The following is an 18,618-nucleotide window of genomic DNA, read 5'->3' as shown; positions in this document are numbered from 1 at the left end:
ATTTTTTAATGGGTATACCACAGTTTACTCACCCCTTTTTCTATTATAAGATAATAAGAGATTTTAATTGTTGTATTATAAATGCCGCTATTTTCCAGGTTCTTTGAGTGTAAGACTTTTCCTTTAATTTGGGGATATTGACTTAGACTTCATGCTCAGAAGGGGGATTAGTGGATAAATTTAAATACAAGATGTTTATATAAAAAAAATTAAAATTAAATTAAAAATCTTGATACTTGCAGTCAAAATGTTCAAGGAAAGTATTTTAGAACCAATCAATTCATAAGCTAGTCCACAAATATTTATCTAATATATGTACATTGTGAGAGACACTGAGGATACAGTGAGAAAAATAAGAATATATTTACCCATCTCATCCCATCACTTTCATACACCTATATTTTGCAGGAAGAGAAGTATTAAATTTTTAAAATTATTATTAAGGAGGAATTATAGGATACTTTAAAGTCTGATAATAAAAAGATTCAATTCAGTTAGAAAAGAATGGCTTCTTTTAAGAGATGAAGAGAAATGAAGTAATGCAAATCTTGAAGGATTTGCAAGTTGGAGAGAGGATGGATACTGGATTACAGGAGATGAAACAGCATGTGGGATCATCCTGAGAATGGCATGATCAAGGAACTGGAACACAACTTGTATAACTGGAATAGAAAGAATATGGGAAAGTGATAAAGCTGAAGAGATGGTTAAGAGACAAATCATATAGGAAGGACAGTATAGATCCTGTAAAGGGAATGGAGATTTAACTTGATCATAAGCACAATGAGAACCAACTGAATGATTTCATGCAAATAAATGACACTTTCATTAAAAAAAATTTTTTTTTCTTTGGCTTGCAATGCAGAGAGTGCATTGTAGTGGCAAAACTGGATTTACGGAAACCAGTTAGGTGACTGTTACCTCAGTCCATGTAAGTGTTAATTATATTAGGGACTAAGGAAGTGGTAAGTAAGAATGAATACCAATAGGCAATTTCAACAATTATTTAACAAGTTAACTATGGGCATGAGAGAAAGGGAAAAGTCAAGTGACTCAAATCTCTGGCTGGAGCATTTTTGGGGATGATGCCATTGTATGAAGTATAATTGTGGAAGAAGATCTCAAGTTCAGTTTTGGAGATGCTGAGTTTGAGGTGCCAATGAAATACTCAAATGGAGATATCTAGTAGGCAATTTGAAATACTGGTTGAAGCTTAACAGAGTGGAATGAATTGGGGATCAAGATTTGGAAATCACTAGGCAATGGTTGTTAATTTATGCCAAGGCAGTGGATAAAATGATTTTGGGAAAGACAAGAGGGCCTAGGACAGAGACCTGAGATCCTCCAATTTAAAATGGTTAGGAATAGATTGAGCCAGAATCTATGGCAGAGTGGATTCAGTAGTGAGTGGAAGGGAGAAGATAAAGATGAAGAGAAGTTTATATGTAAGGAGTTGAGAATAAAGAAAGTGATAGGATAAAATACAATAGGAAGGTGGGCCAATTAGGAATGTTTTTAAAATGGCAAAGACTGAGCATGTTTAAATTAAGAGAGAGGATAGGATGAAAATCAGGGAAAAGTAAGGTGAGAGGGGATGGGGTCTAGCATATGTTCCTATACAGAGGGAGGGATATTGCCATTCTCATAGGAGAGAATAAAGAAAGAATGGTGCAGCATTGGCTGTGATGGAAATTGTAAGATAACTTGGTTTCTGTGTCTGGTTTAAGGTTCTTTATGAAATAGGAGTCAAAGTCAAATACTGAATGCTGTGGTGGGGAAACAAGCCCAGAAGTTTAAGAACGGTGAAATATTTTGGAAATATTTACTGAGGATCTTAGGGGAGTAAACTATATTGAGGGGGGTATACTCTCTCTCTCTCTCTATATATATATATATAGTATAGGGGGTATATATATATCTATATATCTATATAGATATATAGGACTTGTGCTATATATATATATATATATGGACTTGTGCTTTCCTTGTGATTCTTTCTGCCTGTCACTGGATCTGCTCTTTTCAGGGAAATAGGCCCCAAAGGCCCCGAGCCTCAGTTTAAGTAAGCCCTTAGGCCTCTGGGAGCACATTGGGTTCTATTTATTCATGTATTTATTTGTTCCTTCCTTACCTTATCCCCACTGAGCTCCGGGGAGAGGGCCTACCCTGTCTTCCCGTGGAAGCAGGGCCTTGTTCTTAGCTGTCCAGCACTTCCATACCATTTTGCCTGTGGATGATCCTGGCTGGGGCTGAGCCACCCAGTCCCACTCTCCCAAAGTAGCTCCTCGGCCAGGAGAGTGGCCTTTTATACATCTATTTATTTTGTATGTGTGTATTCGTGCGCAGGAGGTTGTTTGTTGCTTTATTTTTTTAAGGCTCTGGAGTGTTGTGTATGGTTTCTCTTCACCTCCCAGCCTTCCCATGGGCACTTCCAAGACGAGAGGGCATTTCTCGTAAAGCAAAGGAGAAATCCCCTGGAACGGTGGACAGTAGTGCCCATCAGCTGTGGTGGACCTTCCTGAAAAATAAATATCCTCTAAATTAAAAAAAAATATATATATATGGTATATATAGGGGGGTAAACTATATATCACTCTGTCCTACCTAGCACTTTGAAGGTTTATTTGAAGTTTTTGACAAAACAATTATAGTTGCATCAGTATGTTTTATTGCACGATTTTCTTTTTCTAGTAGTCTCAACAACATGCCTATAAGCACAAGGAAAGCAATTGGATGGTATGGAAAAAAGGGACGTGATAATTTAGGCACAAAAAAGCTATTAGTAGATATACATAATTTTATGGAAAAGAAAAAAGGAAAAGAGATTTTAGTATCTTCACAAGAGGATGGTAAAAATGATAGACGAGAAAATAAGGTTGCATGAGGTAAACCAAATGGACTCTATTGGATAGGTCCTATCCAGAACTGAGGTCCTGATATGATTAATAAAGAAGTGTGGATGATCATTACACAAAGTTATATGGATGGGTCAACAGGAGGGAGTAAGGAATTATTCATCAGGGAGTGTGGCATATACTTAATGTTTTCTTGTCTGAGTCTACCACTCACTTACTTTTCCATCTGCCTATAAATGCCTGCAACTCCACACCTGGAGGATTTATTTGCTTGATCTGAAATGCTGAAGTATTAATTCTCATGCCCTCCACCAAAGACAGATGAGGAATTGGTGGATGAAGACCCCAGCTTCCTTGTATATAAGTTGAGATATGTATTCTACACTGTCTCCTAGAATTCCCTAGTGAAATTAAGTTCCAGTTGTTCCCAGTGGTCATGGATTGGATAATGTATCCTTTATTGGTTTCTTTTCTTTTCTGTCTTACTTCTTCATTCCCTGGCTGGTGTTTCTTGAGGTCACTCTGTTAGTTGAAGTTGAGTCTCAGGGGAGTGCAAACCAGGACGGAGAGGGAAGGTATGTTTTGGTGATGACAAGGTCATTGGTGTGTCCATGAGAATGTGAGATGGATAGAATGGTGAAGGGGGGTGGTCACTGGATATAAGAAATCCAAGAAATGTTGCAATAATTGTCTCCTTGGAGGTTAAAGTTATACATGGTGTTGTTAAGATAGAGGCAGAGGGGGACTGTGAGCTGGCATAAAAAAAAAAAAAACCTTTTAGTGAGGGGAAGTGAGCAAGGAATTTGTTAAATGAGCATGTTAGGGAGGACTTCTGAATTGTACAGAGAGAAGAAAGGCAGCATTTTATAGAATAGTGTGAAAAAATAGTTTGAAATGATGAGGATACAAGTTCTATTTCATAACCCTGAGGTAAAACTGTATGTGAAAGGATGAGCAGCTTTTCGCTGTTATGATTGCAAGGGAAGTAATGTTATTGGGGAAGAATCAGAGTTTCATCCAAGTCTCTATCTTCTCACTTTCTCATTCTCAGCAAACAAGAGTATCAGAACAACTCAAGAGGAATCATTTAGAGTTTCTTGCCTTTTTTTTCCTCTAAGGTCTCCTATGGCTGTCTGATGAATTCTATGCAGGGAGTTATCCCTTCCTCAGGATAATGCAAATGCATAAAATAAGATATTTAGGATTACAAGGGCATCAGTTACACTGAAATAGCTATTAAAATATTAAAAACAGGGGCACCTGGGTGGCTCAGTGGGTTAAAGTCTCTGCCTTCAGCTCAGGTCATGATCCCAGCGTCCTGGGGTCCTGGGATCCAGCCCGCATGGGGTTTTCTGCTCAGTAGGAAGCCTGTTTTCCCCCCTCTCTCTCTGCCTGCCTCTCTGCCTACATGTGATCTCTATTTGATAAATAAATAAAATCTTAAATAAATATATTAAAAACACACATTTGTGATTTAGTAATATATGTGTTTACTTGTTACTACATTAGGCAGTCCTATAACTACCATGCTTTCAATGTATGGTAAATATAAACAGTATCTCTAGATGTTTCTAGCAGTTGCAATGTAATGCAAAGATATGTTATTTCTACTGGTGCTAAATCCCAGCTAAGCAGCTAAGGCATAGAAGTATGGCATGTCACCTGGGTTTATTACTGAAAATAAACATTTTTGCTACAAGTTATCAAAAATTAAATTATAATTTTCTGATCTAAATTCATTAACTCCCTAAATTCTATTAGGTAAAAAACCTCCTGTGATAAGATTTTTTTTGCATGACCTCTCTCCTCACAACCCCACCTTCTAGTTGGACCGGCATGTGGTCTTACTTTAGGGATTGGAGGAAAATAGTCATATTTCCTGCCCTTTGAAAGAATAATATTGGTCTGTATATAACAAATATTATTGAAAAATACAATAACCTTCTTCTGCCCATACTGAACCTTCCTCATAAAGTGTCCATGAATTGAGGAGGGCAGAGAGGTGGAGAATAAATGAAGTCACCATGAGTGGGGTGGGAAGGGCATTATAGAATCCCCCTAAAGTTTCAGGGTTATGTGCATGGATAAAACCTGTGATTAATTTTTAGGGCACAGACTGGGAGATACCTGGTCTCACTTAGGATACCTGTGGCTATATGTGCCAGGGAACTGGACTAGAAAATGCAGTGTGGTGTCTATCCATGAAAGTATGGGAAATGGTGCCTGAACTTCCTGAGGGAGGGTCTGAAAGTTCTTGTAGGTTCTGAATGAGTCATGCTAGTTGATTGAAAGGGAAGGGAAATCGGCTAGTCTTTACAGAATTTTCAGAAACCAGATGAGGGGATAAGTGGGAAAAGACATCTTTTAAGTCTGAGGACGTATTTCAGTAGACTATGAGCTCCATGGGACCAAATGAAAGCCACTCCACAGGCACTGACCATTTAATCTCTATTCAAGGGATCTGGATCTATTGCCCATGTAGAATACTGAAGAGTGAGGTATAACTGGAGACAACCATACTGAGTGGTGGGCACTGTTTTTTACCAAAATGTATAAATCTTTTTAGACACATTTTGTTGTTGTTGTTGTTGTTTTCCCACAAATATATAAACACTCCTGTCAAAGCCTGGCATGGGAGACTCATGAAAAGAATTGATCTGAGTGTGACTAGGAAGTAATTAAATTGGACTGATTTTACTTTGTAGTGCTTACATTATATTTACTGAAATGGCATAATGCATATGTAGGATCCTACATAATGCATATGTAGGAACAGAAAAATGCATTGTGTATCTAGGTTTATATTTGTGAGTATTTATGTTTATATTTTGTATATATATAATATAAATTTATATTTATATTATATATAATTTATATTATATTAGTTTATATTTGTGAGCATTTACAACTACTCTAACAGAAATGTTGAAGGTTTTATGATGTGGTATACACAATACCATGTGGTTCTGCTGATGCTCAGGGGTGAAAATATTTTCCTATATCCCAATTCCTATTGAGGAACTTTCCTTTAGGCATTTTGATAGTCTGTTAGGAAGAGACTGACTATGGTTAATTAAAGGATTAGGAAGACTGTATTTCCAGCTCCTTTTAGTTTATTTATTTAATTTTAAATATTTTACTTATTTATTTGAGAGAGAAAGAAAGACAGTGCATGCATGAGTGACAAGAGGGAGAAGGGAGAGAGAGACACGGACTCTCCGTTTAGCAGGGTAGCCAGAGAGAGAGCTCCATCCCAAGACCCTGGGATCATGACCCGAGCCTAAGGCAGATGCTTAACCAACTAAGCAACCCAGGCACCCCGATTTACTTTAGACATTTTAATAAAAGTCATGTCAGGTTAATACATTAAGCCTATTGACATGACATATCAGATGTTGAAATAATACATTATCATATCAATATTATTGTGTTACAAATTTTGTGCTAAAGTTATTTCTCAGATAATTGATCTTTTGTCAACTTTTTATAGGTTGAATTACATATACTCAGTTACTGAAGGGTATGAATGTAATAATTGTGGTATTGATTTACAGATTTAGATAAATGCTCTGTGTGTATGGTTTTCACTTACAGACAGTTTTATAAACAATTTTTATGGACAGTTGTAATTAGGTAGAAGGATATTACAAAGTCTTTCTAAATTGTGGAATGTTCTAAGATGGTTCTGCAGGACATACTTTGTAATTTTAGCTGATAGAAAAAAATCACATGGCATGGATTGAGGACATGATAGGAATAGCTGCTAGGTATTTTGCACCAGCTTTATGTGTGTACTTTACCTATATTACCTCATTAAGACATAACAATACACTTCTTATGTCCTCATTTTACAGGTGAGAAACTTGGGCTCAGAAAGTCTAAGTGGCCCCTTAGCACAGCTAATAAATGATCAAGGTGGGAGATAAGTTCCTCTCTGTCCAGTTTCCAAATCTGTGCCCTTCCCACCATTCTTTGCTCCCTTAATAGAGGGAAACAGCTGATTACTCAAGAGTCAAGCACTCCTCTGGTCTTTTCTATCATCCGTACTTCATTTTGGTAACACCCAGTAGCTGGAAATGTAATTCAGGTAGCTTCTGAAATTTCACAATAACAGGCATATTCTGAGGTCTGTGGAAAAAGCAACTAAGCAAACTCTGAAGGGAGAGTTTCATGTTTACTCCAATCTTGACCCTTGGAGACCATATGGAGGCCCTTCTAATGTGACGTGAATAAAATGAGGAATGTGTGCTGTACCCTATTCATGTATTACCATTTGTTTACTCAGTGGCATTATGGGATAAGATTGGGTGGGGAGAACTTTACATGTCTGTGGTTTTCCAAGTATGGTTCCCTTGAACAACAGCATCAGCATCACCTGGGAACTTGTTAAAAATGCAAATTCTTTGGCTCCATCCCAGAGCTACTGAATCAATCTTGGGATGATGCCTAGCAATCTGTGTTTTATTTGACAATCTTTTCAGGTGAGGCTCCTGTTGAGGCTGCAGAATCATTGCTCTATGGTTTTGTGGAGATCTCTTTATTGTAGTTAAAACTACACTGTAGGTAGGAGGTCCCTACGTTGATATTTATGACTTCTTTTGAAACTTGGTCAATCTCCCTGATATCTATTTAGAGCTAGGTTGTCCAAAACAGTAGCCCATAGCCACAAGTGGATATTAAACATGTGGAATGTGGGTAGTCTGAAGTGAGATGTGCTCTAAACTTAAAGGAAACACCAGATTTCAAAAAAACTTAGTATGAAAAACATGCAAACTACTCTATTATAATTTTTATATTGATTACACATTGAAATAATACTTTGAGGGTGCCTGGGTGGCTCAGTTGGTTGAGTGGCTTGCTGCCTTTGGCTCAAGTCATGATCCTGGGGTCCTGGGATCGAGTCTGCATTAGGCTCCCTGCTCGGCGGGCAGTCTGTTTCTCCCTCTGACCTTTCTCCTTTCATGCTCACTCGCTCTCATTCTCTCTTTCAACTAAATAAATAAAATCTTAAAAAGCAAATAATTCTTTGGATGCGTTGAGTTAATTAAAATAAATTTTTTAAAATGTGACTTCTGGAAATTTAGGATAAAATATGCAGCGTGCCCATGTTCTATTTTTGTTGGACAATTCTGAGTTCTCTTTCAACATCAATATTGATAAGTAAATTGTTCACATATGGAAAGCATTTGATTTTATTATTGAGGGAGGGTGGGGCAGAGAAGGCTTGGTTTCCCCCCAATGAATTTAATTCCCCAAACATTATTATTGACTGAAAAAATGACTAGGCTCTCATTTGCTAAGGTTGTTTACTCATGTCTATTCAACTCTGAACTAAGTGTGGCCAGTGAAGACATTCTGTCTGTGTAGATGTGAATATAGCCTCACTATCATAAACTCAGCAGGTGTAGATGGAAGGGAATCTTGAGTTTGAGTTTGAAGGGAATCTTTCATCATCTTTGAAGATGATGAATTCATCATCTTCTAGACCACTAAAAAATTAAATGCTATTTCTTAAATACTATTTTGACCTGAAAGTAGAATTGGAAAACATTAAAATCTCAGTAAAGAACAGAGGCACATTTGAAAACAGAAGTATTTCTGTAGCATTGGGACAAATCTATGAAATTTGTGTGAGGAAAGAATCGTATTGAGTCAAACACAGATTTCTATGATTCAGAATAAAGAACTATTGCTGATTTAATTTTTTGGTCAGTTTGGTTTTATTTTATGATATAACCTTTTAAGATAAAAGCATTCAGCATTATCCAGCCTGAAAGAACGTAATAAGAATTGGAAGAACCTTGCCAACTTGCCTTTTATTGGATTATTGATGCATTTGAAGTTGTATTATAGTTTATTGCTAATATAACAATCATCAATAACTTGGTTTTATTTTTGATTTGCAGAAAAAGTGGTGTGAATATTTCATCCTAAGTAATATAAACATTTGTGAATTCTGGAATCTGAATTTAATTCACCTTTCAGACTTAAGTGATGAGCTTTTGTTGAAGAATATTGCTTTTTACTATGAAAATGAAAATGTTGAAGGTACCATCTCAGTATATTTTAATAATTGTACTTTCATCCAGAGATAGACCTTATAAGGAATTTAAAACTTCAAAATCGTTTTCCTATATGTCCAACATAAAACGTAGTAATTATTTTCCTTTCAATCTTTGTTCATATATATATATATATATATATATATGTTTTATTTAGTTGCAATCAGAGTGAGTTACATTTTAAAACATTTTTAAATTAATATACTCAAGTATTCTTGAAAAAAAAATACATGTTTGGGTATTTGGCATTGCGAGCACAAAACTTCAAAATCGTTTTCCTATATGTCCAACATAAAACGTAGCAATTATTTTCCTTTCAATCTTTGTTTATATATATATATGTTTTATTTAGTTGCAATCAGAGTGAGTTACATTTTAAAACATTTTTAAATTAATATACTCAAGTATTCTTGAAAAAAAAACATGTTTGGGTATTTGGCATTTTTAGATAATTTTAACAGTTTAATTTTTCACTTAAATATATGCATTATATTTAAAAATATTTATTCAAATTAAGGTAATCATCTGACTACTATGATATATTTAGGGAATTTTAATTTTTTTCCAAAGATGAAGCTGATTTATATGTTATATGTAATTTGTTTTTCTTTCTTTGAATTATTTTGTTAGAATAAATTTTCTGCTATTTCTTAGTAGTCAAAGAAAAAGAAAACATGTTTTAAGAGAGCTATAACTCATTGAGCATTCTTGAAACTTCTTTGACCTCTAGAATTTGGTTCCTACACATGCCAAACATTGAAATGAGTTAGCAACATATAAATGTAGCAGCTCTCTACAAATGTTCTTATCTCTGAAAAATAAGTTATATTCAATTGGCTGTAAAGTTATATGTGGCATAACATTTTTTACCTTATAAAATAGATATCCAAAATCTGTTGTTATGATAGCTGTAAATTACTTATTTAGGTGCAGTGTGGAACTCACTGAAAATTTTACAGTTTGACAAATAATTCAGAGCGTTATGAATTTTGTCAAAGTGTATGCTTCTGTATACATAGTAGTGACTTTTAATATTTAGTACTTTTAACTATCATATAGGCTTACATTTGAATTTGGGAGATATCATTATGAAAGATTATGAATATCTTTGGAATACTGTGTCAAAGTTGGTTGGAAAGTTTGCTGTTGGAAAGCCATTTCCTCTGAGAACAACAAAGCTTTGTTTTCTTGAAAAGAATCCATCACCAATCAAAGGTAATAAATCTCCAAATTAAGTTGAAGTAACAGTTTAGATCTCTGAAGATTTTTTTTGAAAACACTACTAACTGTTGTATATCTAAATTTTTTTTCTGGCACTATGCATTTAAATAATAAATTAATAATAATAATAAATAAAAATAAAATAACCTTTTGCTGTATCATTGGGATGACATGCTATAACTATAGTTTTGAAGAGCTATATGTTTTGCTTATAGCTAATGTTGTTGCCAATTTCATTTGTTACTTTCATTTCTATCAATATGGCAGTATAGGTTAGGGGAAAAATCTCTTCTGGGAAACAACTGAAATGCTGGTAAGACACACCAAACAACTTTTAGTATTATCATAGCTAAGCTCAAAACAATAGAAATGCAATTCCAGGAGAGAAGAATAAAGGGAGACTGATCTCTGGCTAATACAAAATGAATTACTAGGTTGATTTCTAATTATAGGTCCATCTTCCCAAGAATTTGGGGTTTCAGTTATTCTGTTAGTAGTTTCAAGACAACTCTAAGCTGAAAAATTAGCTTAAAGTGATCAGAAGAATCTAGTTCATTCTTTGTATATGAAAAACATCATAAACCCTGGGAATGCCTGAGTGGCTCAGTCAGTTAAGCATCTGCCTTCAGCTCAGGTAATGATCCCAGGGTCCTGAGATCTAGTCCCACATAAGGCTTCTCCTGTTGCCAGGGATCCTGGCAGGGCTCCTGCTTCTCCTGTTGCCCGCCATTTCTCCTCCTTGTGCTCTCCCTCTCTGACAAATAAGTTAATAAAAATAAAATCTTAAAAAAGAGAAATATGATTAAGCCATCATCGTAACATCATAGAAGATGTCTCCATGTGATGAATTTCAGGAAGAATAAAATGTCCCCCTAAGGAATGGGAGAAGGAAATCTAATGTGAATTTAGGATGTATCAATATAAATATATTTTTCAGAATATGGGGAAAGACTACATATACTCTTTATATATATATACATATATCTATATATGTATATATATATACACACTCTTGTCCAGATGAGTTCTACCAGACAAAGACTCTTGAGGAAGATCAAATAAGGGGTTTATTGATCATAGAAAGATCAAATAAGGGAGTGGTAAGATAAGATCAGGAAGAGAACAAAACCAGTGTAGGACATGTTAATGAGCAGGTTTCCACTGTAGACAGGTACAGGCAGATTTTACTGGGAATCTTAGAATGTCATTCAAACCACCTCAGTGATATCTTACCTGAAGAGCAAGATAGCTGGGGCATTTACCTGCAACTCCTGTTACATTTTTGGCTGAGGGCTATCTATGGGGCATGGGATCCTTAGCACTTCTGGCCTTCACATGGATGTAAGAAGACAAGTACTCAGGCAGAGAGTGCAGAGACCTGTAGTAAGAAGGTGTCAGGCAAACAGAAACTGAACATGAAGGGGATGGGCAGAGCAATGGCAGCTTACCTATAATTGTGAACCAGGTATAAATAAAAAGGCATTCGTTAACCAACTATTATGTATAGGATATATGTTTGATATGTATGGTATCTATCACATGTATGTGTATATGTGCAGATACATATATGTATACATATATAATATCAAAGAGAATGTAAGAAAATACTGTCATGATAACAAGTTATTTCATTATTATCTATATAGCTTCCCCCTTTTTTTTTTTTAAGGTTTTATTTATTTATTTGACAGAGAGAGTGAGCACAGGCAGATAGAGTGGCAGGCAGAGGCAGAGGGAGAAGTGGGCTCCCTGCTGAGCAAGGAGCCCGATGTGGGACTTGATCCCAGGAGGCTGGGATCATGATCTGAGCCAAAGGCAGCTGCTTAACCAACTGAGCCACCCAGGCGTCCCAATCTTCCTTATTTTTTAAATATTTATTTCCATAAAATTATTTATGTGGGAGATCTGAGTGCAAGTTCCATGTTCAACTTCCTTGTAATAAGGGATAATGAAGGAAATAGATGTTTAAAAACAGTAAACAGTTGTTTTTCTACCTACCTATATACCTACATGCCTAAATACTGCCTATTTCCTCATACCCTGCTACATTCCAAAATGTTTTAGTGGGCAATAGCTTTATGGGAAGGTCTGGAATTGATAAATGTAAATACAATCAATGAAAAATGTTTTTTATTTTAAGGCTTTAGAAAATGATGTGTAACGTTCTTATGTGAAAGTCTCACTTTTGACACTGTCTTAATTTTTTTTTTTTTTTTTTTACTTGTTTACAGATACCTCCAAGGAAAAGATTCCTAATTTGGGATTTATTTCAATGTCATGTGAACTGGTTGATAAGTTTGTTGGTGATCTTTTGAAAGACTTGCCTTTCTTAAAGAGGTATAAGACCAAAAATGTCTTAGTAAATGGGTGGAATGGATGACTTACTCATTAAAGATTCTATGAAATGAAACAAATTAAATGGAGTATATTAAATGCAGTATGTGTTTGTAACACATAGTGAGTTTAATAGCAAATTTATCAATGTCTTTGATCTTAACTAGGTTAAAATCAACATGGTTTTAATTTTAGAGTAAAATTACTCCAGTTGGATGTTTTTAATTAGTGGATTAATTAATGAATATTTGTTGATGTTGTTGGGATTGCTAGAGATGTGGGGTAGATTCTGGGTTCTTAAGCACCTAATAAACTGTTTTTGGGATTCTAACACCCACATCATATTATAGAAAGAAGAAGGGTGGCTTTAATTTTTATAATTATAATTTATAATTATTATTTATAAATTATATTATAATTTCATTTTAAAAAATGAAACCTGTGCTGTGTTCTATTTAGAGGCATGAAATTTAAAATGTGCATATATTTCTTTTGTCTCATAGCGATGATCCTACTGTGACTTCACTAGTTAAACAAAAGGAATTTGATGAACTTGTGCATTGGCATTCTCACAGACCTCTTAGTGATGATTATGATAGGACAAAGTGTCAATTTGATGGTGAGTTATGTGTCTCTGGTGAAATAAATTAAAATCAATTTCATTCTCTTTTTATTTTGTAAAAAATTATCATATCATGAGCCACAAGTTATATTTCTTGAATGATAATAGTCTACAAGATATTTAGATGTATGTCAGTAAAGACGGTAATAAAAAAGTCCCACTCTGTTTACTGATAGTCATAGGAACACAGGAATGCAGATGTCCTAGGAAGTGCACCAATACTGCATTTGTCCCCACAAAAACTTGGAGCTGTTTTAAATAAATATGGTTTGCAATTTAAAATATCTGTGTATTCCTTGACATTCATAATACTAAGGCCCTAGTCTTTTGAGCAATTTCAGCTACTTTCACACCACCCAGTTGATTACATATAACAAGTGCCAGTATTTTATGTGCTTGCAAGCTTGGGATGATTGGAACTGCAAAAGGAGGCCCATGAAACCACTAAAAGTAGATCAATAGAGATTTAATTAGGTATCTTGTCCCCTTGGTTCATCCCTTGTCTTCATCTCATGTTTGTCTACCCCTATCTTACCTCCACCCTTTTTCAAGATGATAAAACTTAACTTTCAGAAGAATCTAGGAGGGTGCATCGTAGGCTTGCTTATACTTAACAGCCTGTTTACAAAAATAGCTACTAAGACCATGCAAGATGTGAGGGGACCTTTTAGATTAACCATTAATATCCTTCAAAACAGTTTAATTAGATATATGTAGATACAGACATAGACAAATCAACCAGCTTAATTATCCTCTTAATTGTAGTTTTCTTTGGGTATGGAAGTAAATCATTCCTTGATTGTTGGAATTTCCTGTGTCTTTGGATTTTTCCATGGTGTAAGTGTTTTTCAGCTGCCAAACTCTTGGCTCTGTGGCTATGATTGAGAGTAAGGATTTTTCAAGCAGTGCCGGAAGCCAGGATATCCAAGATAGATATCTTCTTGATTTTGCCTCTATCTTCTTCTTCTTAAACTCAATCATAGAGCAAATAAAGAGGTAATATGCAGAATCTATCATTCTTTGTAGCATGATATTTGCTTTGGGAAGTAAATAGTGAAAGAGTGTATTGTCACTTCCATCTTTTATTTTATTTATTTATTTTTACTTCCATCTTTTAAATAAGGAAAAGAGTTATTCTATAGATAAATATTTGCCTGACTTGATTCCCTCTTTAATAAATGTAAATCAGACTAAACTATTATTCCAAACTAAAAAGTACATGTATGGTTGGGATGGTATGAAGGTTTAGTGAGAATGCTTTTGAAAAAAATCAAGTAGTTTTACATTTTAAGTCTTTTATTTTTCAGAAAAATCTAGAGATCCTCGTTATCTTAGGTCTGTGCAGAAGTATCATGTTTTCCAGCGATTTTATGGGAGTTCATTAGAATCAGTCTCTCCAAAATTGGTTGTAACTCAAGCTGTCAAGCCAAAGAATAATTTCAGTGCACCTAAGAAGAAAAAGGCACATGTAAGTTCTATTAATTCTATCAAATTTTAGAACTGTTTTCTGACTTTTCTTAAGTTGCTATTTGTTAAATTCCTCTGGTAGTTTCTTTTCATTCTATGCTTTTTATTTTTATATATGAACACTTAGATTATTTTATTTATTTGGTAAGAAAGTCTAACCTCCATATACAAGGTTATATATGGTCCTCTATACATAATAAAATGTATATGTATTTGAAAAAGAATATAAGACAATAGGTTACTAAAGGCTTGGATTTAGAAATGTTGAAATAAAATTAATAATATAGTTCTTTTGAATTCTGGTCTAAGATGGCAATATAGGAGGTTCCTGAAATCATCTCCTCCCATGGACATACAGAATTTACAGATAAATATAGGAAAATTTTCTCTGAAGGCAATCCAGAAACTAGAGAACTAGTGAGAAAATGAGAAACAAATGAGAAAAATCTCACAATCAAACAGGTAGAAGAAGAGGCTGAAACATACTCTCACTATAAACCCCATCCCTGGTACAGAGACATGCAATTAGGAGAAAACTCCAAAGTCCTAATTTTGCCCTCAGGAGGAAAAGATTAGAACCAAATTTTTGGTCTGGCACCCCAACTTTTGAGTTCCACTTGAGGAACTTTGAGTGGAAAGGGCCTCTCAAAACATCTAGCTTTGAATGCCAACAAAGCTTGCATCCACAGGACCCACAAGACTGTAGCTTGATTATCCCCACCCAAGGCATAGAGGCAGCAGACTGAAATGCTTATTCCCAGTCTTTCCCAGAAAGAGACTGATTTGCATACTTTAAAAGTAACAAAAAGAATCTGAGCATACCACTACAGAAAGCTATCAAGTCACAAAGCAAGAGGTAAAAGAGAAAAACAAAGGGATTGTAAATCAGTCAGAAAAAATTAATGGTCATAGTAAGCCAATACATATTAATAATTAATTTAAATGTTAATGGACTAAATTCTCCAATCACAAGACATAGAGGGGCTGAATTAATAATAATAATAATAATAATAATACCCTACTATATGATATTTAAAAGAGACTCACTTCAGCTTTATTCAGCTTTACGGACACACAAACTGAAAGTAAAGGGATGGAAGAAGATATTCCATGCAAATAGAAAACAAAAAATGCAGGGGTAGCTATATTTATATTAGAGAAAATAGACATTAAGGTGAAGACTATCATAAGAAACAAGGAAAGTTATTATACAATAATAAAGGTGAAAACCTGAAAACATTTTCTCTAATTCAGGAACAAGACAATGATGCCCACTCTCACCACTTTTATTAAGAATGGTCTGGAGGGAGACAAACCATAAGTGACTCTTAATCTCACAAAACAAACTTAGGGTTGCTGGGGGGAGGGGGTTTGGGAGAAGGGGGTGGGATTATGGACATTGGGGAGGGTATGTGCTTTGGTGAGAGCTGTGAAGTGTGTAAACCTGGTGATTCACAGACCTGTACCCCTGGGGATAAAAATATATGTTTATAAAAAATAAAAAATTATATATAAAAAAAAAGAATGGTCTGGAAATCCTAGTCAGAGCAATTAGGCAAGAAAAATAAATACAAGTTCTCCAAATTGGTAAGGAAGTAGTAAAACTTTCACTATTCATTGATGACATGACATTATATATAAAAAAAATTCTAAAAACTTTACCAAAAAAAAAAGTTAGAACTAATAAATGAATTTGGTAAAGTTGCAGAATACAAAATTAATGTACAGAAATCTGTTGTGCTTCTATCCACAAATAGCACACTAGCAGAAAGAGAAATTAAGATAACAATTCTATTTACAATTGTATCAAAATACCTAGATATAAATTTTATCAAGGAGGTGAAAGACCTGTACTTTACTTAGTGAAAACTATAAAACATCAATGAAAGAAACTGAAGATGACACACAAAAAAATGGAAAGATATTCTGTGCTCATGGATTGGAAGAATTATTATTCTCAAAATGTCCATGGTACCTAAAGCAATCTACAAATTTAATTCAATCCCTATAAAACTACCAATAACATTTTTCACAGAATTAGAAGAAATAATTCTAAAATGTGTATGGAACCACAAAAGAACCTGAATAGTCAAAGCAATCTTGAAAAAGATGAACAAAACTGGAAGTATCACAATCTCAGATTTCAAGATATACTACAAAGCTGTAATAATCAAAAGAGTATGGTACTGGCCCCAAAACAGACATACAAATCAATAGAAGAGAATAAAGAGCCCAGAAACAAACATGCATATATGCTTAATTCAAGAAAAAGGAGGCAAGAATATGCAATGAGGGGAAAGACAGTTTATAAATGGTGTTGGGAAAATTGGACAGCCACCTGCAAAAGAATGAAACTAGCATACATAAAAATCAACTCAAAATAAATTAAAGACTTGAATAAAAGACCTGAAACCATAGAACTCCCAGAAGAAAAAAGGGGTAAGTACCTTGACATTGGTCTCAGCAATGATTTTTTTTTGACATCAAAAAAAGCAAAGGTAACAAAAGCAAAAATAAATGAGACTGCATCAAACTAAAAACTCTGTACAGCAGAGGAAGCCATCAGTGAAATGAAAAAGCAGTCTACTCTATGGGAGAAGATATTTGCAAATCATATACCTGATTAGGGGTTAATATCTAAAATATATAAAGAAGTAATATTACTTAATAACAACACCCCCCCAAACCAAACAATCTGGTTTTAAAAGTGGACTGAGTACTGAATAGAATTTTTTTCAAGAACATATATGAATGGCCAACGGTATATGAAAACGTGCTCAACATCGTCAGTCATCAGGGAAATACAAGTCAAAACCACAATGAAATATTATCTCAGAGATGTCAGAATAGCTGCCATGAAAAAGACAGAAGGTAGCAAGTGTTGACAAGGATTTGGAGAAAGGGGAACCCTTATGCACTGTACATGGAAATGTAAATGGTGCAGCTACTATGAAACAATATGGATATTACTCAAAAAATTAAAAATAGAACTACCATAGGAGCTAGCAATCCACTTCTGGGCATTTATCCAAGGAAATGAAAATAGGCTATGGAAAATATATCTGCACCCCCATGTTCATGGCAGCATTATTTATAATAGCCAAGATATGGAAACAGAGTAAACATTTATCAGTGGATGGATGAATAAAGATTATGGGGTATATATACCCCATATGGAATATTATTTAGCTATAAGAAGGAATTCCTGCCATTTCTGACAACATGGATAACCTGGCAATGCTCAGTGAAGTACACTAGACAAAGATAAATACTGCATGTTATCATTTATATGTGGAATAAAAAAAAAATGGTTGCCACAGACTGGGTGGGTGGGGGCAATAGGTAGAGGTTGGTAAAAAAGTGCAAACTTTCAGCTATACAGTGAATAGTGTCTGAGAACCCAATGTAAAATATAGTGACTGTAGTTGATAACACTGTAATACATCATTAAAATTTACTAAGAGAGTAGATTTTCAATGTTTTCACTTTCAAAAAAGATAAATGTGTGAGGTAATGGATGGATTACTTAACCCAATGGGGAAAGTTCAACTATATATATTCATATTTCAAATCACCATGATGTATACTTTAAATATTTTAGTTATATTTTTCCATAATAACTCAGTAAAGCTGACATTTTTCAAAAAGTCCAAGCAGAAATGAGGACTTTTGCTTTAATAGTTAAAAAGCAGCCTTTCCCAAGCCCATGTATGTAGTCATTGTTTTTCTTCTTTTGGTGACAACCCCCTTTTTATTTTCATAGACAATTTTTTTGTTGGTGAAATCATCCAATTACTTTTCCTTTTTCATTTAGGGCTATGAAGAAGTTTCTTTTTTCTTTTTTTTTTTTTTAAGAGGGATGTTATAAAATAGAAAGTTTGTAGCAAAAATTCTCATTATATGGTATAAGTTATGAAGACTGAAAATATGCCAGTTTTTCTCTTACATTATTAGAAATTAAATAAGTTATCTTATTGAAGATAAACACTCTCAGCACTATATAAAGTGCTCTTCTAGCAACCATTTAATAAGTCTGCATTTTCAGGATATGATAAGC

The 18,618-nt window shown here is 34.5% G+C and overlaps 1 protein-coding gene across 10 annotated transcripts in view; it reads left to right on the top strand.

Annotated features, from left to right (window-relative positions):
- The window catches only part of LOC309862871 (putative ATP-dependent RNA helicase DDX60), a 117,659-nt gene that overhangs the window by 27,974 nt on the left and 71,067 nt on the right, over positions 1-18,618 (top strand). For all 10 annotated transcript variants that reach the window (XM_082727262.1, XM_082727257.1, XM_082727259.1 and 7 more), the window contains 5 exons: positions 8,762-8,903; positions 9,977-10,132; positions 12,370-12,475; positions 12,976-13,091; positions 14,402-14,562. In XM_082727262.1, coding sequence (XP_082583388.1) covers positions 8,762-8,903; positions 9,977-10,132; positions 12,370-12,475; positions 12,976-13,091; positions 14,402-14,562 — 681 coding nt within the window. The remainder of the gene's footprint in view (positions 1-8,761; positions 8,904-9,976; positions 10,133-12,369; positions 12,476-12,975; positions 13,092-14,401; positions 14,563-18,618) is intronic.

This window comes from Mustela nivalis (genome assembly GCF_964662115.1).
Source record: "Mustela nivalis genome assembly, chromosome: 4".
Lineage (NCBI taxonomy): Eukaryota > Metazoa > Chordata > Mammalia > Carnivora > Mustelidae > Mustela > Mustela nivalis.
Note: the sequence above shows the minus strand (reverse complement) of the source record. Positions and strands in the feature narration are given on the sequence as shown.